The 24627-nt window shown below is 38.3% G+C and overlaps 1 protein-coding gene across 1 annotated transcript in view; it reads left to right on the forward strand.

The window, feature by feature from the left end:
* Positions 1-1027: 1027 nt before the first annotated feature.
* LOC116783687 (usherin-like) overlaps positions 1028-24627 on the forward strand; it is a 99287-nt gene continuing 75687 nt past the window's right edge. Inside the window, 6 exon segments of the mRNA XM_032681426.1 lie at positions 1028-1261; positions 1789-2020; positions 2022-2216; positions 2218-2468; positions 7838-7948; positions 7950-8001. Of these exon segments, the coding sequence (XP_032537317.1) occupies positions 1928-2020; positions 2022-2216; positions 2218-2468; positions 7838-7948; positions 7950-8001 (702 nt within the window). The 5' untranslated portion in view covers positions 1028-1261; positions 1789-1927.

The raw sequence follows: 24627 nt of genomic DNA on the forward strand, positions 1-24627 counted from the left end.
TTGTTTTCTGTCTGTTCTCTCTCCAGTGTGTTCTGTAAGACCTGGTTTGTTCTTGATGTGCAGGAGCTCTGACCATCGCACTGTTGATGGTACCGTGGTAGCACGTGGTCTAACTGTATTTATCCAGAAATGCTTTATGGGCTGAGTTGTTGCATCATGCCTTAGATAAATATTTCCCCCCCAGCCCTTCTGTGGTAAACAAAGTTCTTTACATTTGAATATTTTAGGGCATGTAATTCTGACAACAGAGCTATGGCTGAAGGACTACCAGAACATGAAAACACTGCAAAGTGACTGATAACACTTCAGCAGGAATTACTATTTATCTTTTATGACATTAGGAAAAAAAATCTGTATTAAAGCAAAGATGTTCCAGGAATGGTCAAGGAGCTTGTTTGATACGGCATGAAGGGCTTGTTAAAATGCATTAATAGTTATGACAGAGGATGATTTCTTAGCAGTTGTATATGTTGCCAGAGAATTTTGTCACTAAGGAGCCAGTAAAAGTCCAAACATGCAAAGGTAACAAGTTACTGGAGGCAATTTCAACTAAATTACAGGGAAAGATACCAGCCAGGTTGCAGCTCATGCAACTTCCACAATAAAGATGAAATTTACAGATGCTTCATATACCTTCGGGGGACGTATTAATTGGTGCTTCTCTGTCCAGAAACACACGTAAACAACCCGCTGTAGCTCACGCTCAGCTCACTGACGACAAGCTTCGCAGCTTGTTTGTACCAAAAGGAGAAACGCGGTTCACGAAAACGCGCCCGAAGATCCGTGTATCTTCATCGCGCTGATTTTGCTGGGGAAAGCGCCGCACGGCAGAGCCCTGCTCTGGTCCGTGCTCCTCTGACTCCAAACTCCCACCCTCGTTCCAGCGCCTCGCAGCAGCGGTTTTCCCCGCGGTCCCTTCCCGGGGAGATGTCCCGCGCTGCCGCCGCGGCCGCTTTAAAGCGCGGCGGGGGCGGGGCGGGGCCGCGGCGTTGCCGGGCGACGGCGGCGGCGTTGCCGCGGGGAGCGCCGGGCGCCGCCGGCCCGACCCGCTCCGCTCCCGGGCGCCGTGAGCGGCGGTGCATCAACTCATCCATCGTCCTCCGCCTGCCCTGGCCCTGGCCCCGGCCCGGCCCGCCCGTGCGCCCCAGCGCAGGCGCTCGCTTGTTAGCAAAGCTCCACACGGGACAGATGGGGAACGTGGTTTTTTTAATCAGCTTTGCCGAGCGCTGAGAGGAGCAGGCGGCGTGAGGTGGGCGGCGGGGTAAGGCACGAGGGGACGACAGATAACACGGCCGCAGCTCCCGCTCCCTGGCACCCCTGGGGAACAGGGGGGTGTCCCGAAATAGCGCGGTGGGGGACGGCGCCCGGCAGCTCCCAAGGAGCGGTGCGAGGCTGAGGTAAGCGCCGGGGGGATGTGAGCGTGAGGTCCAACCAACTCGCTCGAAACCCTCAGGAAGGACTTTAGGAGGCCGCAGTGGCGTGCCCCGGTGAGCTGCCGTGTCCCGTGCTCCTCGCCCTGACACGCAAAGGCCGAGTGTCGGCCTTGTGTGACGCGGGGGATCCGGGATGATCTGCGCTCGGCCATGAGCGTGTGCGCCCTCGACTCGGCTTAATCCCCTGGCTCACAGATTGTCTCAGGCGTGGCCAGCAAAGGTTTGCAGGTGGGCCTGCTGGCCGCAGTTTAGGAGAAGAATTCAAACCCTTAAAATCCCTAGCAGGGTATCACCTCTGTTGGTGCAAAAGAGTATGTTCCTCCTACGGACTGTGTCTCTTTTCTATGGTTTGCAGATCCTTGCTGTCACCCACGTGCATTTCGCTGGCCAGAAAACATAGAGGTCCCTTGCGACGGAGCCCTTGCACGAGCGTTTTGAGGATGAAATGCTACATAAACTCTTAAAGCACACCACCTGAGGACATTGCTACCGACATGGACATCATTATTATTTACAAATGCTTTAATCAGGAGGAGCTTTTTGTAAACATGAATTGCTGGGCTCTTTCCTTGAGGTGTCGTTTCTTGTTTTCATGCTATTGAAACATTAATCTTAACTTATTATGACTCCTTTGTGTTGGTCAGCTCTCAGGGACATTTCCCTAGGCTTGAAAATGTGGGAGCTTTCAAGAACGTGTCAATTGTGCCAACTCAAGCCACTTGTGGGCTGCCAGACCGAAGTACTTTTTGTCATAGCTCAGTAGCTGTTCAAAGTATTAATATCCTGCACCCAGAGGTTTTGTGTTCAGGAATGTCCATACAGGTCATCCCCTTCATCCTACAAACCACTTCTTTCAGAAGGCCTTGGTACCTGCATCACAGAGGACAAAAGAGACTTGCATCCAGGGTCTTTCAGCAATGCTTCCAGTTTTATTTTTCATAATCACAAGGATTGCTTTTCTTCTCCCCGTTTTCCAAGGCTTGCAGCTTCATTTACGTTAACTGTATGGTTGAAACCTGAGCAAGAAGGTGTAATGTAAGTAGTATTGAAGGTGTTTACTTTCCTGGTGCTCTTAAAAAAATTGATCGTTGTAGTCACAGTCATTATAAGCAAGCTATTTAAAATTTTAAAGGTTGCAGTGAGAAACTGTGACGTTTTTAAAGCTGTATTTAGGTTGGGGTCTTCACAGATGTCAAGACAAGTAGCTTCAGTTTCAGTGGCATTGACTCAGATGATAGTCCAATTGCTTTCAGTGGGAACTGTTCATACGTAAGGTACAGATCTATTCTCAAAAATAGAAATTTGTATTTCTAATTCACATTCCTTCTAAAAGCTGCTAGAAAATTATGTCGTCAGAGGGCTGTGCTGTTGCTGCTTTCATGATGGAAAAAAAATTATTTAAAACATAAGGAATCTTCCAGTACAGGCTTATGTCTTAAAAACAAACAAGGAAAGCCACAAAAATGAATATTGAAGAGCCATAGAAAAAAGGTCATAGTTTTTCTGGAAGATCTGAGGAATGCTGCCTGACCGAGAGATTGTGCTGCTACTTTAACAAACGATGCCACTATTCAAACTGCTAGTGAAGTTTCACTAGGTGTGAACAAAATAAGGTGCCTAAGTGTGCTCCCTCTCCTGTTTGCTTACATGTTGCATTTTTAGGAAATATTGCTGTTACAAGTGACTGGGCTTGACTGGGCCTTACTGTAGTGAAAAACCTGCTTTTTGAAGAACGCGTCCAGATCCTGCAAAAAAGGTTCCCTTCATCTATCACAAAATGCAGAGGCATCCTACTCTTTCTTACCTTTGCTGTGCAGATCCTCTTTAAAAAATAAAGCACAGAAAAAGTATAGTATGCGCCTTCAGAGTATATGTCACAAATGTTTTTATACTTGTGTTCCTAATTTATTCTTAGAATGAAGCTAGTAATATGCTCTGAGGCATTCTTGATACTTATTTGCATGTTGCTGGGAAATAGTAATTTGTCTAGCGGTATGAAAATCATCAGAGACAACAGAAATATCTAAATTTGTAATGTAAAATTATAGTCTGTTTTATGCAATGATAATTACCTTTTGAAAAAAAATCACACCTAGCTATAGAATTTTTGGCTATGTAGGGGAAATAAATGAGATCTACAGAGCAAAACTGAGTTTAGTTTGAGTTTAAGTTAGATCAGCTCAGACGGCGGTATGTTGAAAGGTGTCTCTGCAACTTTGGCCTTTGGTTTTATACAGACAGCATTTTCTAAGTAATGGTTGAATCTTTTATGTCAGAGAGTCCATTTCTGGTGTTGGTCCTATGCCATGAGTTCGGTGTTCACACACGTGGGCATATCAGAGTCTTGTTCAGCAGAGCACATGCCTAACTTGAAGCAGAAATGTGCTGCTAATTTCCAAGCAAGCTGTTGCCGTGATGTGTTGAGTGAGATCTATGAAAATTCTTTGTCAATGGCATAGGGTTTTGATGCGTGGAGCCTAAAACAATGAAATGTTATGTCCTGAGTTCAAATGATTAAGTTCTGTGAAGAAAACCAGACCTCTAGGATGACTGATAAATCCACGGAATAGTGTAAAAGATTAACTTTCAGTTGCTACTGTTTTAATAACTACACAATGTACATATCCTGTTCAGTGGGTTTTATAGATCACTTTAAATTTAAATGTTTTTATTCAATTTTTGTAATAGATGACTTCGTTCTTCTACCTTGTGAGATTGCTGCTACTCAACATGTAGAAATGACAGTGGTGAAGCCCAGGCCTGGAAATTGAAGTTGGACAACAGTTTTTTCCAGTGGTCAGGATGATGTGTCACTGTCCACATGCTTTTTTTCCCACTGTTCACAGAAAGAAGTGTGTTAATTTTTCTTTCTTCATAAAAAGAATGCAGAGCTCCAGTTGTGGTGGAACAGTAGTTGCACATGTGTAGCCACTGAAGCTTGACTCAGAAGGCATCTTACAAACGAGAAATAATTTGCCAGCAAACTAAGATACTTTCCCTTTTATTATTGGTTTAGTGAGTCCTTCAGGTTGGCAGATGGAGTTTGACTTACCAGTTGTTCTACATTTTGCAGTCCCTGATGGGGAATTGTCCCTGTTACATGTCATTCGTGAGACCTTTTAAACTCCATTATCACAGCAGAGGAACTTCACGGAACTGGGATGCATTCTAACAAAGTTTTTGTGCTGCCACCAAAGGACTAGGAAGATCAACCACTCATTGAAAGTTTAACAAGCTATTTTTTTTTTTATAGCAAAGTGCTCTTACATCAGGTACAGCAGACCCATGTGTTTTGGACATGCCATACTAGTGTGTTTTTATGCTAAATTTTATGTGGTCTGGCTGTGAGAGTGTGCTTAGGAAAGAAGCTAGGAGTGTTGCTGCATAGTATCCCATTACATCCTGTGACATTTCTGTTATGCATGTACCCAGGTAAGAGAAATAGCAGGATTTTTCTGTTAGAAGTTAACTGTGCTAGTTGAAATGAGAGAGAGATGTGAAGATCCAAGGTCTGAAGGCTCTTTAAAGACTGTGATGAAATATAGGTGGATAGGAGAGACACCAAGAATTTTCTTCATCAGTTTCATAGACCAGCTTTTCTTACGTGAATCTGAAAAGGATACACTTTGCTACAAAAAGAGAGGAAAGTCACCTGACTGATTTTATGGATTTATTTGAAGCCCTAGTGTTCTTCTAAGATGTATAGTAGAGATAATTGTAGTCGTGCTTTTAAGTCATTGCATATTGGAAATATTGAAGAAAAGCAAGAGAATAGTGAGAAAGCACTGACATTTGTACGCCAGTCTTTAATTTACTTTCCCTTTAGGCAGTAAAGTGCAGTAATGAGCAGAGTTCTTGCCCCTGAATTTCACTCTTTCCTCGTGCTTCCTCTCTTGCTGCATGTACCCATCAGTTAATATAATTGCTTTCAGTAAGCCTGTGTTGTAGCGCGTATGTAAGCCTTAGCAAAATATAGGAAACTGTATATGATGATAACCCTTCACAATGGAATAGGATAAGAATATGAGTAGAAGCTTAGCATGTATGAGTAATCATTACAGGCAGCTCATATCAATGTGTGTGAACTGGAGTCACTGGAAGTTAGATGACCATGAGACACTGGAGGTGGGTGAGAAATGAGATTAGGTCCTGATTACATGCAAAAAGATCAGCAGGAATTGCCCGACTGTGAAGTGAGTAGCACATATATTTTTTAACTTTATTTATCTAAGGGACTAAAATATATCCTATTACTTTGTATCCATTTAGATGTTTTACTTTAGGAATTAGACTTGAAGGGGGATTTGCCGTAAGATACCATTCATCTGATTTAAACCGGTGTCAGATGTTCCCATTTGCAAGTGCTCCATTGATGAGTGGGTAAATCACCAGTGCAGCCATGTTAGAGTTCTGTACCATAATTTTCTCTTTGAAAGCTGACTGAGCAGATTTGTGTTATTTGCTTTTTATTCCCTTATCCAAACCACCACTGAGATATATGTAGTTAGGAAGTGGCTCTGTGGGACTGGCAGGTTACCAGAAGTTGAAAACTTCACAAAGAACAGTGGCGTCTCTCTATAATCATGGCTGGAATTGAAAATCGTGCTCAGAGTCAGAAGTGTATCCTTCTGCCTAGTTTCATTCCTATGTTAGCACTAGTTTGTTTTTTTCTTTTTTTTTTTTTTTTTTTTTTTTTTTTTTGTTTTTTTTTTTTTTTTTTTTTTTTCTTTTTTGGTTTTTTTTTTTTCTTTTTTTTTGTATTTTTTTTTTCCTTCCCATCTTCTCGCACCTCTTGGTTTTCCTCTTTTACTAGTAGATCACAATTCACATTTGTTCTTTCCAGTTTCAAAGTGATGTACATCAAGGTCGCTTCCCTTCTTAAAGTCATGACACCTTAGGGGATAAAAACAATGTGGGGATGTTTGTTTTAGATAACTAAAATAAACAAAAACCTGGATTATCCAATTATTGTTATCCAGGAACTGGGTAAATCCAGTTCCTAAATATTTTGCTACTTAGCTGAGCCTTCCTTCACATTATTATCTAACAAACTAGCATGTTTACAAGCAAACAAAATATTGAAAAGACCAGTGGACAATTTATTAAGGAATGTGGTTTTAGTAAGGTTGAGAAACAGAAGTCTGCATTTTGCAAGGTGTTTCATTGACAACATTCCAGCAGGTTAAAATAGTAACAGTTAAGATGAATTAATTTTCTATTGTATTTAAAGGTGAATTATGAATAATGGCAGTATCAAAACAAAACAGCCTTTTTGATACTTTTATAAATGCAAGGTAGATGAAGACCCTTATCAGTAGATAGAAGGTTTTTTTGGTTTTATTTTTTTCCTCCTGAAATATGTCTAAGTAAATCCCAATCTCATACAATTTTATATGCTTCTCTCTTGTGACTTAGTGCACTAATTTAGTCTGGTGTAACTGTTAAAATATTTGACCTTTCCTGGGTCAGTAAATTGAGGGCTGTATTTCTCAAGCAGCTGAAATAGGAAGGGTAGAACTTATAATTTTTCTTGTACTGATGCTTACCTTAATAAATACATAGTTGTTCACAAGTATATATAGCCTATGCTTGTCAGGACCGTTGACATCATGGTGATTCGATTGGCAAAAACATTTCAGGAGCTGGAAATGCAAAATGGGTTTGCTGTGGATGATATTCTTTGTACCTTACATGTCATTGCTTGCATTTGCTATTGATGGAAATTCTTCGTGGGGGAAAAAAAAATCCTAATGAGTGGGCTGGATATCCTTCTTGGCTTGCTCTAGTTTCTCAGGTTAAAGAAAGGCTGTGCTAAAGGGAGAGTGTAAGGTAAGCTGGTGTCATTGCTACCTTACCTGGACAGATTTGGTGGAAAGATGGAAGACTTATTCCAAGCATGTAATTTGTACTGCTTTTTGTGGTTGTATTACATTTGTCTAATTAGACTAAGGAAAATTTAGTGCCTCCACATGATGTGCTGAGTTGTACAGCTTTGTATGAAGAGTGCAGCAGAGTCCTGCACAGTGCTTTCCAATCATTGTGGTTTCTGTATGGAACGTGAAGAAAGAAGACAAAGTGGACCCCTCCTCCACCCCCAAGTGAACTGGGTTAGGACCCACTACACATGAAAAAAAACCCCAAACCATCAACTAACCAAAAACCCCCACCAAACCCCAAATAACCAAAAACCTTACAGATGAAGACAGGAAGCTATCTTTGCTAAAGTTCTTCTACACTTAGTACATCCTGTGACTTTCACTGTCCCTGAGCATCTTCTCAAGAGCTGTATTTTTAATGTTTATTTAATACATTCAGGTTAGCATCACTTTACAGGATAGCACCTTGGCAAGAATGTGTATATGTGTGTGCCTCTGACCTTATGTTTGTTTTTTTGGATTTCCAAGGTGTGTGATAGAAAAGGCTATTGATGGGCAGACTGTGTTCAAACTCACAATCTCTGAGAAAGAGACCATGTTTTATTATCGCACAGTAAATGGTTTGCAGCCACCAATAAAGTAATGACACTGGGAGAATTCTTGTGAAGAAATGGATTCATCTTAGTGTGCAGGTGAGTAAAATAAAAACTATTTAATATTTGTTGAAATACAGCATTTGTGTGAGAATGGTATAACTGATAAATATAAAAGAATAAATTGGGGGATGTAAATGATAACTCTTGAGTCTTGTAGGTAAGAATCTTAATTGAGAGCTCATTTTGAGGCAATTGCTGATTTAGCACTGGAAAGAAATGCTGTTCCCATTCTTCTGAACGAGTAGACTGAACAGGGCTGAAAATTATCACCTTTAAGAACATGAGTATGTGAGATGAAGAAAAACTACTTATATCTAACATTACCAATTAGTCTTGGGTCTCAGATTATTTCCTAAAAAAGAGAAAGTCATCTTGATCTATACATGCTAATTTACTTATCTTACAGAGGTGTTCCATTTAATTTTAAAATATTCTTACAATGCACGTAAGTAAATGTGTGAGTTTGTGCAGGATCTGCCAAAGTAATAAGTGACAGAGCTATTACCTCTTATTTAAAAATATGGTTCAGAATTGTTAGAGCACAATCCCTGTGTTCTAAGAGTCTTCTGTTGACATAACTTTTTAATAAGTGTACAATATCCACTGAGGATAAAGCAAAATTGAGTTTGTTAAAATTTAGACTGTACGTACCAAAATCAGTAAACAAACACAGAATAAATTAAAATTCAGTTGTTTGCATGTCTTGTAATTCCCAAAAGACACCCTAGTAAATTCTATTTGTAAGCCAAGTTCAACTAATAATTATAAAACACAATTATCAGGTATTGAAATGTTTATCTTCTCCTTCCTTCATTTCCTTTATCCGTTCTATTAAATTTCATTTGGTCTGCAGCACAATCAAGAATAGTTTTGCTGCTTTCTTGAAACTTGCTAAAAGGTATTGACTGTGATTTGGATTTTTAGTGCTGATCTTGTCACTTGTAAGAGGTATCTAAGCTGATGTCTTTATTTTTTGCAGTTTTCTTTTTTCCAGGTAACAGCATGGTAGTGCGAATAAGGTTTGGACTGTTGGATTAAAAGAGTGACCTTAAAGTAGAACTAATGAACTTTACACTTCAAACACTCAAGGGTGCTATATTACTGCTGTTGCTGTCAGCTGCATTTTGTACTAGCCTCAGAAATTGCTAAAGCCTGGGATAGCCAAGTGAGGAGTGAAAGGGTTGGTTAAATACACACATATATCTTGAATTATATTGCAAAGAAACCTGAAGCACCCTGTAGAATCTGGTCCTTTGTTTCTTTGAGGAAAGTTCTTCAATTCATAGCAGGAGTAAAGAGGCATAGCTTGTAGAGCCTTAAAGGAACTGCAGGCTTAATACCTTTTCTCGGTTTCTGAGCTCAAGGTAGAACCTTATGGTCTGTGCTTTGTGGTATTGTAGGATTCAGCTTTCCATTAAAGGTGATAGTGGCTGCAGCATGATCCATTTATCCCCAGGACTGGCTATGAAACTTTAGGCAAAGGTTTGTTGTTTTTTTTTTTTTATTGTTTTTCTTTTAGCAACTGTGCATTGTAAATGGAGATATAAATGCAAAATGAGAATATGAGAGAGACCATACAAATATACTCAAAAGTAACACACATATGGAAGTGTCTATGGTCTTCAGACAGTAGTGATATGTGATAATGATGTGTATGATACTGATTCAGGCCAAAGGTCTCCAAGCCAAACAATCAGTAGGAGCTGGGGGCCTGCAAACAGGGGAGTTACCGTGGTCTGTGAGAAAAACTGAACTATTTGTACATAGATGCTGGGCTACAGACACTGTGACGGAGGAGTGTGAAGTATTGGTTACAGATGTGAAAGTGAATTTAGAGAGAGGAGAAATGTGGTAGGATTGCAGATATGTTTGGAATTCAGGTGTAAGTGCATATGCCTACTCAGGAATGATGACAGTGAATGCTAAATGGTGGGATACTACCAAATAGTAATTAAATGATAAGAGGGAAAGAAAGAAGAAAGGATAGCAGAGATTGAAAATAATTTCTTTGGAATAAAATAATTCTAGGGAAAGAGAAAGCTAGTAAATTAATTCTACTGAGGTAATCTAGGAATTTAAATCCTTGGGTTTGTATTTAGATGTGTAATTCATTAGAGGGAACTACTATTAAGAACTGTGTCATTGCAGAGACTTATTTTCCAGTTCATAGCTGGGAAATTTAAGTTCTAGTAACAAAAGCAGGGCCCAAACATTCCTGTATGTTCTGCATGAAAGGTTTCTTCATCAAATAGCTGCTGAAGCAGAAAGTCTGGATATACCAGCTTTGTTAAGTGATGAGGGCATTATCAGAGATGTAGGTCTCAAGAATAATGATGAGCATTCATAACTAAAGTCAGATGAAATAGAAGAATAAACAGTTCTTTGGTTCTTTAAGTACACTTTTGGGTTTCAAAGAGGACAAACAAATAGAACTATTTTAATAAAACAAGGTAAGCTATGGAGTCCAGAATGGAAAAAAAATTGAATGGAAAAAAAGGCCTGGAGGTTGTTAAAAATTAATATAATATAATTAAGAGAAATTTCTGCCCTTAAAGTGAAAAAATGGATATGTAGTCTCCAGCTATCTGAGTAAATAAGCATCACTGCAGTTAAAGATGGCAGAGTGTGTGAGCACTGGGAAATGGGGAAGCAAATTCACAGAGAATGCTGTGTAGGATAGGAATAAAACTAGAATGATAAAGATGTTGACCTGAATTGACTGTCAAATGCTAAAAAGTTCTTACGATTTTTTGATTTTGTGTAAGAAGGCAAGACCTGTGTGTAGTGGAAGTGTGCTTGAGATTAAGGATGATTTATCCCCAGAATAAATAAATAAATACTTTACTTCTGTTTTTAATACCAAGAGTCACAGAGCAAACCCAACCTGGGTAACAGAAATTAATATATGGAAAGAGAAGTGATCATAAAGAGGTAGAATCATGAATTTGCAAGGTTATTGTGTATGTGCAGCTGCAATCAGATGGTCATTGTCCAAAAATTACGAAAGAACTGGTACATAAAATTCTTTGACAAAGAGATACTCTATGTAAATCTACAAAGTCAGAGGTGCAGCTGTAATGCTTATATTTAGAAAGAGTGTCATGCATTGATGCCAGCCAGCAGCCATGCACCTGGGCCCTCCTCACCCCTGCCAATGGAACAGGGGAGACAATAGCAATAGCAAAAGTGAGGAAAAACTCATGAAGGAAAAGAATCTGGGAGGAAAGAAACGGTATTAAGGCAATCAGTCACCACCTCCCACAAGCAGACCACTGCCCAGCCAATTTCTTAGCAGCAGGCCACCTTGGAAGTAAAATCCCTGTCTCTTCGAATTCCTTCTTCTACCCCAATTTTTATTGCTAAGCATGAGATTATACAGTATGGAATATCCCTTTGTCCCAGCCATCTCCCTTCCTACTTTCTTAGCCCAAGCCTGGCTTATTGCTGAAGTGGGATGGGAGTCGACGTGGGAAAAGAGAAAGGCTTGACAGTGGGCAATCTCTCTTCAGCAATAACTAAAATATTAGAGTTTTATCAATACTGTTTTAGCCACAAAATTGGAACACAGCACCATCCAGGGTGTTGTGAAAAAATTTAACTCCATCCCAGCCAAAGCCAAGAGGAAGGAAGATGGATTTTGGCAATGCAGACCTATTTGTCTTGACACAGTGGCATATGAGGATTTAGAAAAGATCTTTGAAGAATAGATAAAGATGTGGAGCTAAATGAAAAAGGGGATAAAATGCAGCATGGATTTACTATAGATAGCTCATCACTGTCTAACCTCTTAGCTTTTTTTTTGATGAGAAAGCTGATTTTCAAGCAAAGTAAATGTGTCGGATTTCCTCTATCTGGAGTTCAGTTTAGCATTGATGTGACAACCTATGAGAAATTGTGGGGTCAAAGGGATGCTCACGGGAAGAGTTGGCAATAGATACTGCTCAAGGAACTTGCTTATAATCCTGGGGAGAGGGGAAGCCAAAAACCCTGTTGAATTGTTTGAGAATGTTTTTGGACCCAGCCTTGTGTTACATTTTTGTTAGTGATCTTGGCAGAAATATTATGAGTGCACCAATAATACTAGCTGGTAGCAGACATAATCAGAAAGAGGAATAGTAAGATGTCATACAGAAAGAATGACGTGGCCAAAAAGACTAGAGGAACTGGCATGAAATAAAATTGTGTTACAAAATGCAAAGTAGTAGGTAATCATTAGAGAATTGCTGAAGTAGGAGGAGATGGTAATTCATATCAATCCATAGTTATGGGGTGGACTATGGGATTTTTCTTCTTTTTATTCCTTTTCTCTGCAGTATTACTGTGACAGCCACTGCCAGCAGGATGGTGGACATGAGTCATTAATAGTTTTGGAATGGACTGTTGAAAAAGCTACTTGAGACGAGATGGCATCAGTCTAAGACGAACTTCATACTTTTTAATAGTTTTTGCAGTCTTCTTAATATGCAGTCTATTGCTGACAGAGCTATTGGCTATTCATTTCTTTACTCTTTATACCCTGTAACATTTGAGAAAAATCAAGCTTGAAAAGATCTGCTTAGCTAAGTTGAAGTGGATTTGCAACAAAGTGAATTTTGACAATTGTTTTCCTGCTCTTCAATTAATATGACTTACTGCTCTCTAATGATGTCTACGTTTATTTCTACTGCTTATGATTTGTAAAGTAAGTTATTTTTCATTTTGCAATTTCAAACCATTTGTTTGGTGGGGTTTTGGTTTTGTTTTTTTTTATACAGCCAGAAATTGTGAATCCCGTTTCTTTGAAATTACTGCTGCTATTTCTAGCTGATTTCAGTTGGTGAGGATTAAATCCTTCAGGCTTCTGAAAGTTTAGGGTCATTCTGTGTGTTTCATCTTGATTTAATGATATTTTTCACTGTATATTTTTAGGTGTATATTAGTAGAAACGCTGAAGGTACACAGTGGAGTAAAAGATATATAGACTTAAAAGAATCTGATATATACTCTGAGTGAAACCTCAGAAAAAGTGATGTCTTAAAATCTTAACTTTTAAAGAAATAAAAAATTTGAAAGCATAGCACATAATTAAGGCCAATTGTGTATCTTATTATCTCTGCAAAGTGAAACCAAAATCAGATTTATGCCACTTAGTAACAGCAGCTCCATTGTGTATTTCTTTTTCATTTCCACTGTTAAGAGGCTTTCACTTTCCCTTTGATACTTCAGAATTTATTTAACCAATTAAGAAGAGTGGAATTTAAACATGAATTTGTAGATACAGCCAAGGCTGCTGAAACAGGAGATTCTTTGAGAACATGTCAGATTGATGTTTTGGGTTCATATTTAGTGTCCTGCAATTATAAAAATAGTCTTTTTACTAGCCTTTATTTTGCCTGATCATATCTGTGTAACTCTGCCATGTTTTGGCAGACTATAGAACATTAAAAGCTTTAGAAAGTAAGTTTAAAATCTAAATGCAGAGAGGTAACCGTGACTGAATTATCTCCTGGGAGGAAAATGCTCTTAGAGTGCCTATTGAAATCAGCATTATCATTTCAATACATGTCAAATATGAGTCATTTCCTAGTTTAGGGGCAAAATTTCTTATAAATCTTAAATCTTCCAGTTCTTTCAAGAAAAGGTTAAAGTACTTATGATTTAATGAGACCGCTTTACATCATAACTGTTTGACTATCAAGAGAAAACTTGTCCTTTTCAATTTGTGAAATCCTTTTATTTCTGCACAAGTTTTTGAATACTTTAAAATTTATTTTAAAAGCAAAGATCCTGAGATTTAAAAGCGGGAGGCAAACATTTATTCTATACACTGTCTGTGTATGTATTACTAATACAAAGTGTTTTAAACTATATAGTCCCTAAGTTTAGTAAGGACATGAGACAGCAAGACAGCATTTTAATTTAATAAATCACTTTGATCTCAAAGTAAGTGTGAAGTCATCACTTACTATCTATTAGGATTAGTTTGTCAGTCCCAAGAAGGGAGGGGAGAATTTGCATCAATTCTACATATTGGAGCTTCTTGTCTGTTAATTGCAATTATGTATTGACAATATTTAGGAGGATGCAGTCTATCCATATGGTTGGGTGCTATGCTCCCACCTGACAGCAGAAATAAAACTCACATTACAGTCTGTAATGTGTTTGAGTGTCTGTTTATAGAACTGTGCACAGACACAATGAGCTATGCTCTCTTGGCAGCTGGTTCAGCATCCCTAACCCCTAACCCAACCAGGCCATTCAGATACCCAGGCTGAACTTGCAGCCTTGGGGTTCTTGGATGTTACTATAACTTTTTTTTGCTCCTGTGTCCAGAAGTCCTACTGTGATTTTTACCTCTTCTCCTCCTGTTCCATGGGTGCTATGATGGTGACTGTGTTGATTTGAAAGCTCTGTTGTTGTAGCTTCAGCTTCTTGGGAAACTGGGATATTTCCTAGATGCCTTCACTTATAGTGTCTCTTAAAGTACTTCCTTTCTTTCCTGAATATAGGTTTGAATACATTTGCAGATTTAAATTTATAGTCTAACAGCTGCCTGGGAATACAAGACAAGGAACTTCATCTGTGCCAAGATTTTAATTTCAGAGAATGGCAAAAAATACAGGTTTTGTCAATGCCATCTTGACTACATTCTGGAAATTGTGAATGTGTTTTTTCACTTGCAATTGCAAATCCCACTGAAGTCTGCCCAGAGCTGTTATACATGGTAGGAATGGAATTAAGCCTTTGTATAGCCAGTATTGAGAGTAGGTAGTGTTGAATGGTTTGCCTGATTTGTCTGGAGAGTTTCAGACAAGATTTGAAAACCATCAGTTTTCAATTTGTTTACAAGCGTTTTGTTTCCTTATACAAAGTATGCTGCAGCCAATTAAGTTGCATTTTATAATAATGAAAGCACATATGTTAAGAATGATTGCCTTCATTTTTTTTCCCCCTAGTCCTCAAATTCTTAAGCATCTCGCAGTTCTTAGAGTTGTATTTTTGGTGTCTGGTGTGCGTTTTGCTTTTTTAATTTAATTTTTATTTTATTAGATAAAATTGAGTAAAGTAGAGATAAGTAACGGTTTGTGCTACTCTAGAAAGGGGGGGCAGGGCAGGGGTGGTGTTGGTGTTTAATTAAAGGAAATAACTTTGGAGTCTTCCTAAACATACCACAACTTCTTTTTTTGGGTAAATAATAGCTGGGAATCAAAATTCTTGTGACCATTATAATATGCAATACATCTGTGTCTGTCATGTGTAGTTAAAATGTAATTTTAAGCATATTCTTTAAAAAAATTAATTGTTATTTACATTGTGGTGGCATATTAATCTAAAAGGTACGTCATATCAAATGTAAGTAGCTTACCTACTTCTTAGAGAGAATGTTTTGAAAGGTTTCTTTATGTGTTTCAAATTCAATATTAAGAATAATAGTAAAAATTGTATAACTGGAGTTAGAAGAACTGAAAGAGCTGTGTGTGTTTAACAACGTCCTGTGAATTAAGCTGGTCATTAGAATACACTATTTAAGAGTGCTAGAAATATGGAGTCCTACTGGGAGGTATACAACAATATTTTAACTATATAGCCCTTGCTTCTGAACTGATCTCTTAAATACATATTTATGTATTTTGAGTGGGTTCAGATATGTATTGCTTGGTAGAACTTTAGGAACACTTCTGCAGCTGATGATACTCTTTCACTTGTATGTTTGTGTAGGGAGAAACTTGGAGAGTTTGAAAGTGGTCTCTGTGTACTTGTACAGCTCTTGGTATAAAATATTAGGATGACACTCACAGGGTACGTTATCAGTTTTGTGGATGGAAAGGTTTCTTGTTAATACAGGTTTACCTTCTGTCTATTGGAGTCCTGTGTTACTAAAGAGCCCTGCTGATATGCTTGAATTTGATTCCTTTTTCGGGAGACCAAGCTTGTAGTTTTACAGTACAGTACAGTACAGTATCACCATTTAGAATATACCATTTGCAAGGTGGGTAGAAGGTCCTCCATCAGGTAGTTTTTGGCACAACATACAACATGTGAACAGAAAACTGACAACTGGTTTCGAAGTCTTTGCTGGTAAAGATGGATCACAGATATTGTGAACCATTATCCTTCCCTCTTGTGATGTGCTAGTTGCTAAATGTTTTCACGAGATACTTGAAGCCTTTTTTTGATGAGTCCTAAAATCTTCATGAGCACAGCCAAATAGAGCAGCTTCTGCTGTTCCTGGATTTGTATTTATTTTATTTGCTTCTTTGTTTTAGGTAATTGCTACATTTCAGGTTTTTGTAGCTTAAAGACAGACTTAAGTCAGAAGTCTGATCAAGAAATGGAAGATGAAACTTTCAGATTGTCCTTTGTGCAACCTCCATTATTTGTGTGTGAACTCTCTCACATTCTCATGTTAACATCTGTGCATGCAGCAAAGGAGGGTGACATAAATGACATGTGTAGATCTCATACGACGTAAATTCATGTGTGGTGGTGGCAGTCAACAGGAGCATCTTGTGATAAGACTTCACATGTATCATCTTCTCATGGAAGAAAAGAATATTTCCTGGCACTGAACTTGTCAGCATGGCTAGCAGGTAGAAGGTTTCTGGGATGAGGAGGAACTCCTCCTGTCCCTGTATCTCATTCCAGTGCCTCAGCTCAATAATGCTGTAATTTTTGCATCATTAAGGACTTCTGTGTCGGTTGGACAGTCTGTCTAGATAGTCTGTCTTGAAGTATGAAAGCAGAGTAGATGCACAGACACAGCTTTCTTTAGATATATCGCTGACCTAATTTTCTGACAATCAGTGGTTTTGAAGCTTCTTAAGCCAGACTTGTATTGAATAGCCACTGACTGACCTGTTTGTAGTTTAATAGTCTAGTTCTTTTTCTTATAATTTTATATATTGGCATATATATAATTTATATTTTGGCATTGCAGTCTTGTGGCAATGACTTCCACATATGGAAATATGGCTGTATGAAAGTGTTCTTTATTTTAAATCTGCTGTCTGACGATTTCTTTTTGTCAATGTCTTTTGTTAATTTCTTTCTATTTACGATTCCTATGCTGTTTGATACGTTGATTATAGAACTTGATCACATGTTTTAATTGTTTATAAACAAGATCTCTCCTTGTACTGAAGCTGTTCTGCAGTTTGTTCATCCTTATTGATCTTTCAAAACTTTTGGGGTATATAGGGATGCAAGGGTCAGAACTCCACTTATTGTTCCAGGGACTTTGCACTGTAAGTTTCTAAACAATAAAGTTTTATGGTTTTATTTTTCATTTCTTTCCCAATAAGGAATGTGTTTCCTCTTTACCTATTAGTGAATGACTCTCTACAGTAACCGCAAGACTGCTTGGAGCAGCGACAGTTCAGAATTTAGTATTATGTTTACATGGCTAAGAATATATTTCTCTGTCTACTACCCTTCAGGTTAACACATTTAGTCTGCTGCTTTGTTGTCTGTTCGTTAACAGTTTGAAAATCCTTTGTAACTTTTGAAGTAAGCTTTGACTTTTACTGTCTGGATGCATTCACTCCATCCTTTTCACCTCACTAACCACTGTTTTCAAACCTATACAAAATGTGAAATAGCAGAGATTGTTGGAATTGATAAACTACTGTCAGTGTGAAATGTGACCATTTAATCTCTCTCAAGTTTGAAACCTTTCTAGAAAGCTAGTGTATTATATTGGTTGGTTCTGTCCTTATTCACTGTGTATCTTTACTTCAGAGATTCAAATTGGATCTAGATATTTTTTTCCACAAAAAGTCACGGTTGCCTTTTCTAGTGTACAGTATTAATCCATGTGCTTTTCCAACCAGTTCTCCCAGTGCAGATTTGGATTTGATGGATCTCAGAAGAATGGTCCAAGACCTATTCATGGCATCATGTCTGTAATTTAATTTCCACATTGTTCTTTGCTCTGTGCAGGGTTAATTGAAAATAGGTTTTGGATTTGTTTTGGTTTGGTTTGGTTTTTTTCCTGCTGCTTTTCTGATCTTCCATTGAATCTGAAGGTGCTCTTTTTATTTTAAAAATGTACTGGAATACCAACTTCTGAATATGTTTTAATACAGTCAAGCTCGTGTACTTTATGAAAATTTGAACTTTTTTAGGCATACCCATACTTTCTCCAGTGGTATGATCTATGTAATCCCTGACATTCAGGTTCAAACATCTTAGGCTTTAGATTTCAAAGACAGCATATTTTGTTCACAATCTACATTCTTGCTTAATTAGGACATTTCTGGTTTAGATACTTTATTTTTACCCTCACTTTTGGTTTCTTTCCTAATTTGATATACAAAGAAACTGCTCTCTTTGGGTATAGGAGCAACTGACCCTTGCTTTGATTCTGTCTCTTCCAGAACAGTGTCTCAGTTCTGAAATGACCTAAATCCTTTTTTCCATGCACGGTTTGTGTGCAGAATTGTACAGCCTTGCTTGTCTGACCCTTCATGATACTGGCAGCATTTCAAAGAATGGCACTGGCTTTTGTCTTCTGCCTCCTGAGTAGAAACCAAAATATTTTTCTCCTGAACCTCTCTTCTCTCCTTTCTGGTGGTGTTTAGGTGTATCCTTGCTATTGACTGTGATTGTAGATGGCCTATATTTCTCGTGAGGTTCATCGTCCTTGCACCTGTAAGCCAAGCATCAAGTGATATTCAGTGGTAGCACAGAATAAACCATCAATATTTCTCCTAATCTGACGTTTCAGAACTGCAAAACTTCTGGTTTTTTTCCACTGGAATTCTTACCCTTGAAGATTTATTGTCAATACTCGGAGATATGAGCCTCTCTCTTTCTAGCTTGATGACAGTGTCCTATGGGACTTATGTGGTTCTTGGAATCAGGACTGGTAAAAGAAAAAGTCTGTCATCTTTTCCGAGCTTCTCTAGGTTGCCTGCTTGAGTCTTGGATAGTAGATACTCTGTTTCTTCAAGTTACTACTGACTTGTGCCATGTAGATGTACCTTTATTCTGTAAGTCAGATAATTATGCATGTAGCAGGTTGGATTGCCACTCTTCTGCTGGACTTCTGAGTGTATTTTATTATCTTTTCCTTATATTGTGTTTGTTGACATCCTCGTCTATGCTGTTGTTCAGTAATATCTTGGACTTTCTGTGCCTTGAGGCCTGTACACTAAAGTGCAAAGGGCACTGCTACGAATTGTATGACCAGCCTCCCCTGATCCTCTCCTGGCCCATCTCTAGTAAAATGTGGTTGAGGGGAGCTCCTGCATAAACTACTTCCTTTAGCTTTTTTCCAGCAATAAGCTACCAAAACATTGTCCTCCAAAGTCAGCTTTGGTCTGTGTTCCATTAACAGCAACAGTTTGGATCTATGGCAAAGCTTGGCTGGTAAGATTCTTAGTAAAAATGCTCTGGAGAAAGCACTTATTCAAAAACTGAAATTGAAGCTTACAGTGAATTGTCATCAAAAAGATAGTTGGAGAGTTACATTACAAAGGAATAGTTGAATGACCATTTCTAAAGGACTTTGTGAGGGAGGAAGAAAGCAGGGCACAGAGGAGGAGGGAAGGGCCTGAGTAAGGTTGTGGGGAGGAATATGAGAAGGAATCAAAGGCAGAGTTTTGTGGCTCCTTGACCATGAAAAGAGGCTAGCCTGACAAGAAAAGATGAGACTTTATTTGCAAAAATCCCTTAACTGGATACATGAACTTTTGTGGCAAGGCATTCAAAGGCAAGAATAATTGCTTTCTTCTTATGAAAATCATCAGCCAAAAAAGACAGAGGATAGATTTTCAACCTTTCAGTCCCAGCAGAGCTGTTCAGTTGTTGTGGAACGAATGTACCCTTGCGTTATATTTGGAATGACTTACAAGTCCCAGTACTGAGTGGTGCAAATGGTGCAAAATTCTTCAGATATAATCAATTCCAAAAGACTAGAATTGTAATATGCAGCTGATATTGTAATACAGGGCTAATAATTGTATATTAGTAACAGCTTCCCCCTTCGTTTGTGTGGGTATCTGCTTATTCTTTGACTAGTGAAGCACAGAGACTTTATTCAGAAGGGATATTTCATTTGACAATCTACATCTCATCTGTAATTTACATGATTACAAGTAGTTTGTGAAAATTCTGAATCAGTGGTTGTGCTGTATTTTAAATGGAGGGAGCAGAGAGAAAATGTGCATTGTTATGAGATTATCTAAAATGTACTTTCAGACCTTTGTTTCAATTAATTTTGGCAAGTCTACGTAACTGTTTTAGCTACTAAAAAGCAGTTGAATCCTTAATACTTGTCTCCTTCATGTTACTATAATGATCACTGGATGTTGGATCTGATTTGTTCTGTGACTTGGGGAAAATAGAGTCATTATGCAGCAGGAAAGCAATTGTTCTCCATGATATTTTCAGATCTGATGGCTAGGTCCCTTGAAGTTTTTTATTTGGAACTCATTTACACACAGGAGTCACTTGTTAAACCTTTCCATGTAAAAAGGACAGAGACTGATCGATGTTTAAATAGTTTAGCAAAGCTTATTTGTTAATTATTTTAGTTTTTAACAGAATCTGTTTTTACACTTTTGAGCTCTTGGCTTCTCTCTGCCACCTCCCCTGCCCAGATATATTTATTCTGTCCTGAGGCATCCCAATAGAGTGATACAGCTCTACTGACACTGGCAGTAGAGAATATTATTCATTGGTACAGTACTGGTTGGGTAGAAAGTGGAAAGCTGTAGTTAACAATTTTAATTCTGCTTCATACTACTGAAATACTTTTGAAGTACTGGCCAACAAAAGATTAAATGAAAATTGCCAGTCTAAAATTGTAATGCATAGCCTGTAGCAAAAAGGTCACTAATCTGTGATTCAACTGTTTGTTTTAAAATGTTTGCTTTTTAAAATACTAATTCTCTAAAAATACAGACCATTTCAAAAGCTGTCTCTTTTCACATTGATCTTTCTTTGTCTTCAACCTGGTTTATCAGATAACTGAGTTTGGGTTATATTACTCAATTTTTGACACAGTACTAAGATTACCCCATCCAAAAAATTAACGTTTCTTATTTTAGTACTTGCATTTTTGCATCTTAAACACTTTGTTTTTGAAATAGCTATTAGTTTTCTTAAGCCTGTAAACTGGCTTATAGATTGGTCTGCTTTCCAATTTGACTGTTTGGGGGTCAAATTTATATTAATATATAGCTTGATCTTGAACAGAGTTAATTGCTTCAAGGAGCACTCTGGGGTCCCTGTTCCAGCCCACCTCCCACCTCCCCTTAAAAAAAAATAAAAAAAAAATTATGGTTGTTCTTCAGGAATTCAAGCTGAACTAGTGAATATATTCCAGAAAGAAAGACTTGGATTGAAGGAAAACCATTTCCTGCTGAGAAGGGATTAACATTGTAGGAGATAGTGAAAAAGAAAAGTAAAGGAGGGCAAAGAGAAAAGCTAAATTCTTTTATACAAATGCTAGGAGCATATGTAATAAGACTGCTGAATTGGAGTGACATGTTTTCAAGGATAAGAAAGATATTATTGGAATAAGAGAGACAACCAGGAAAATGAAGGGGGATTTAAAATGCCAAGATACACAGTTTCAGGGAACGGAGAGTTAATATAAAGCTGGAAGAGATGTAACAATATTGCTGAGGGGATGATACTCCATCTGCAATCTGCAGTAGGAAACGCTCCTACTCTCACCCCCTCCTTTCCCCCCCCCCCCCCCCCCATTTCTTTAAACTAAGTTCAGTGGGTTGCATACAAGGTAAGGACAGTTTATTGTAATGGTGATTCTTGGCTGTTGCACTAGACTTGCAGGTGATCAGAAAATAAAAGCCCAAGCAATAAAAATATTTAAGACATAGCAGTCCCTAAGAAAACCAGAACTTTGATTTGAAGAATGCGGGTATTGAGGAGGAGAAGAAGGGAGACATTGTTAGAGATCAGTTAGTCATATTAACTGTGTTAAACTACAATGAGAGCATGTTTTCACTGTTGCTTTAAGGTTGTTGCCTTTATATATTAATGAAACAATACAGAATATTGTAGCTGCTATGGAAAGATGGCAAATATAAATCTGTATAGGGAGATAAGACGCAAAATCAAATGATCAAAAATCATGAAATTTGAAATGGTTACGGTTGGGGGTATGTGCTGGATGGAGAACGCAGCCCTAAAGTTATTGATTTTAGCAAAGCTAATTTGAAGGAAAGCAAAATGCTCCTGGGGTTTTTGTCTGCAATCCGTGATGAATGGGAAATCCACTCCACAAAGTAGAGAGTACATAGTGTATAAAACACAGAGAGAGGCTGCAATTAAATTCATCCCAGTTAATTCAAGAAAAGGAAGGCCGATATGGGCCTTAGGGCAAAGAAGGAAGGCAAAGACACAACTTGCCCCTCCCGACCTTATGCTTTTTCCTTCCCCTTCGCTGTTCTTTACCATTTCTTCTACTGTCCCTTTATCCTCTCCAGCCCTTCTGTTTTAAGACAGTTCTGTCACTGTGGTCCCCTGTTGAGGTTTCTTCCTCAAGTCTCCTGTTTTTTTCACACTGGATTTCTCAGAGTGTGGGCATAACTGTTCAGAGTGCTCATAACACGGATATGAATCTTTCTCCCCTCTTCCCCCCTAAGTCACTTACACTGTGCATCCCCTTAAACATAGTTGCAAGCTGTATGTAGTAGATGTATTTCTTCTTCCCCAACTGCCTTTATCTGTTTGTGAATCTGGGATGATTTCAATTTACTGTAAGGAGCCAAAGCTAGGGAAGGCAAGCAGGGGGGTAAGTAACAACTCATGTAGATGGTGTGGATATATGAAAATTTTTAGAAAAAGACACTATGCTGTGATGGAACATCTGCCACTGAAATGGCAGAAGTTCTCTGAGAGACAAGAGTGAAACAGGCACATACATGGTTGCAGGTGGTATTCCTTTCTTTTGTGCAAAGTTAGGACACAAATTGTGTCTTCTTTTGGGACCCAGTATGCAAGTTGCTTTATTGTCCAACCTCCCACATGCACATGTTATCAGACATCTTGTTTCAAGGTGTAAAGAACAGATGTGAGAAGAAAAGTAACTTTAACATATTTGAGGTCTGAATTTGGGCAAGTGTAAAATGACATTGCTGAAGTTGAAAGCAGTTTATAGGAGCTGAAGATCTGGCCTTAACTAATGCAAACAGTTTGAACAAATTTTGATCTGGCATTTTATGTTTAAACAGTGAACAAAGATGATAATGGCAAAAGTGGATTTTGGAGAGAGATTAATGGGACACTGATGGAAGATTGAGTGATCTTTTTCTGTCAGTCCGTCTGTATTCTCTCCTTTTTTTAAATTGCAGTGATTTGTTAACTGCAGAAATTGGCAATAGGCAGAGAGGATGCCCATGCAGTCTTATGGCATCCAGCTGATGACCTGTTTCTGAAGATGGTATGAGGGATGATAAAGTTTAGTTCCATGTATATTGTGATGATAGTTGCATCTATATTTAAAGCTTTCTGTCACTGAAGCACTCTTGGTGTTGTCAGATGTCTGTTGGACTGGATGAGCTGCAACTTCTTGCAATTGAATGTCAATAAGACCAAAGCAATTTTGGTTGATTCATAGCACCGCTTAAGCATATTCTCTTGCACAGATTACATTTGACAGATAGTTACCTTCAGCTGAACTCTGTGTTAGAAGCCTTGGTATATTCTTGACAGTGAGCTTAGAGCTGATGCCTTATGTTTATTTCATATCCTGTTTTTGCCTGCCTAATACTGCATGTGTATGTCTACATTTAAATAAATTCACAGCTGAAGTACTAGTCACTCCACTTGTTATCTCTGGACAGAATGTTGTGATAAGTCAATTTCAGATTTAAAAAAATGGTGGGTTTTTCCCATTTAGGCAGTTTTAATTTCAAAAGCTATCTAATCAAGAATTTTTATTTTTTTTTATCAGGAGCTCCTGGAGAAGTGTCTGTCAAAGTCTAACAACAAGAGTATAAGAAAGAAAGAAAGAAGTAGAGGATATAAGCAAAGATGAAAAGTGTTTTTCCTTTTGGAATGTTTTTCTGGTATTTTACCAGTTTTCTGGCCTGCAGGGAAAATATAGTCAGCACAGGTGTTCTTACCCTATTATGTTAGTGAAAGTTAAAATCCTCTGGATTCTGCAACAAAACTGTGCACAGTGTCATCAAATACTGATGTGTCGTAGCATCCCCTATAAATTTTGTAAAGAAAGGCACCTTTCGACATAATTTCTCATAATGGCTCTAAAATAGTCTGGGTTAATATACAGTTTCATTCACTGATTTGGTTAGTTGATCCTGGTTTTGGTGAACTTACATATATTGCAACTTCATTTGGAGCATACTGAAGAATTAAAGTTTTGAATTATTTCAAACCATTTCCCTGTGTGGGCTCCTGGTCAGCTTAAAGCAGCATCCTGATTTTGAAGAAAAATTCAATGACTTAATGCCAAATAGCTCATCTGTATACTGTTTCCACTCACAACTTCAGTTCCTATTGTTAAAGGCTAAAGGTGATTTTTTTATAGAGCTTAAGGAAGTTCTGAAAGGGAGATCTTGGAGTTTTTACTTCCTTCTCTCAGTGAAGAATAGCATTGCAGCATCCTTGAATTTTGATATGGATAAACAAAAAATAAAATTCTTAACAAATTAAAACAGTTGCAGTTGCATACTGGCACGTTCTGGTGAG

The sequence above is a fragment of the Chiroxiphia lanceolata genome, chromosome 3, assembly GCF_009829145.1.
Source record: "Chiroxiphia lanceolata isolate bChiLan1 chromosome 3, bChiLan1.pri, whole genome shotgun sequence".
Lineage (NCBI taxonomy): Eukaryota > Metazoa > Chordata > Aves > Passeriformes > Pipridae > Chiroxiphia > Chiroxiphia lanceolata.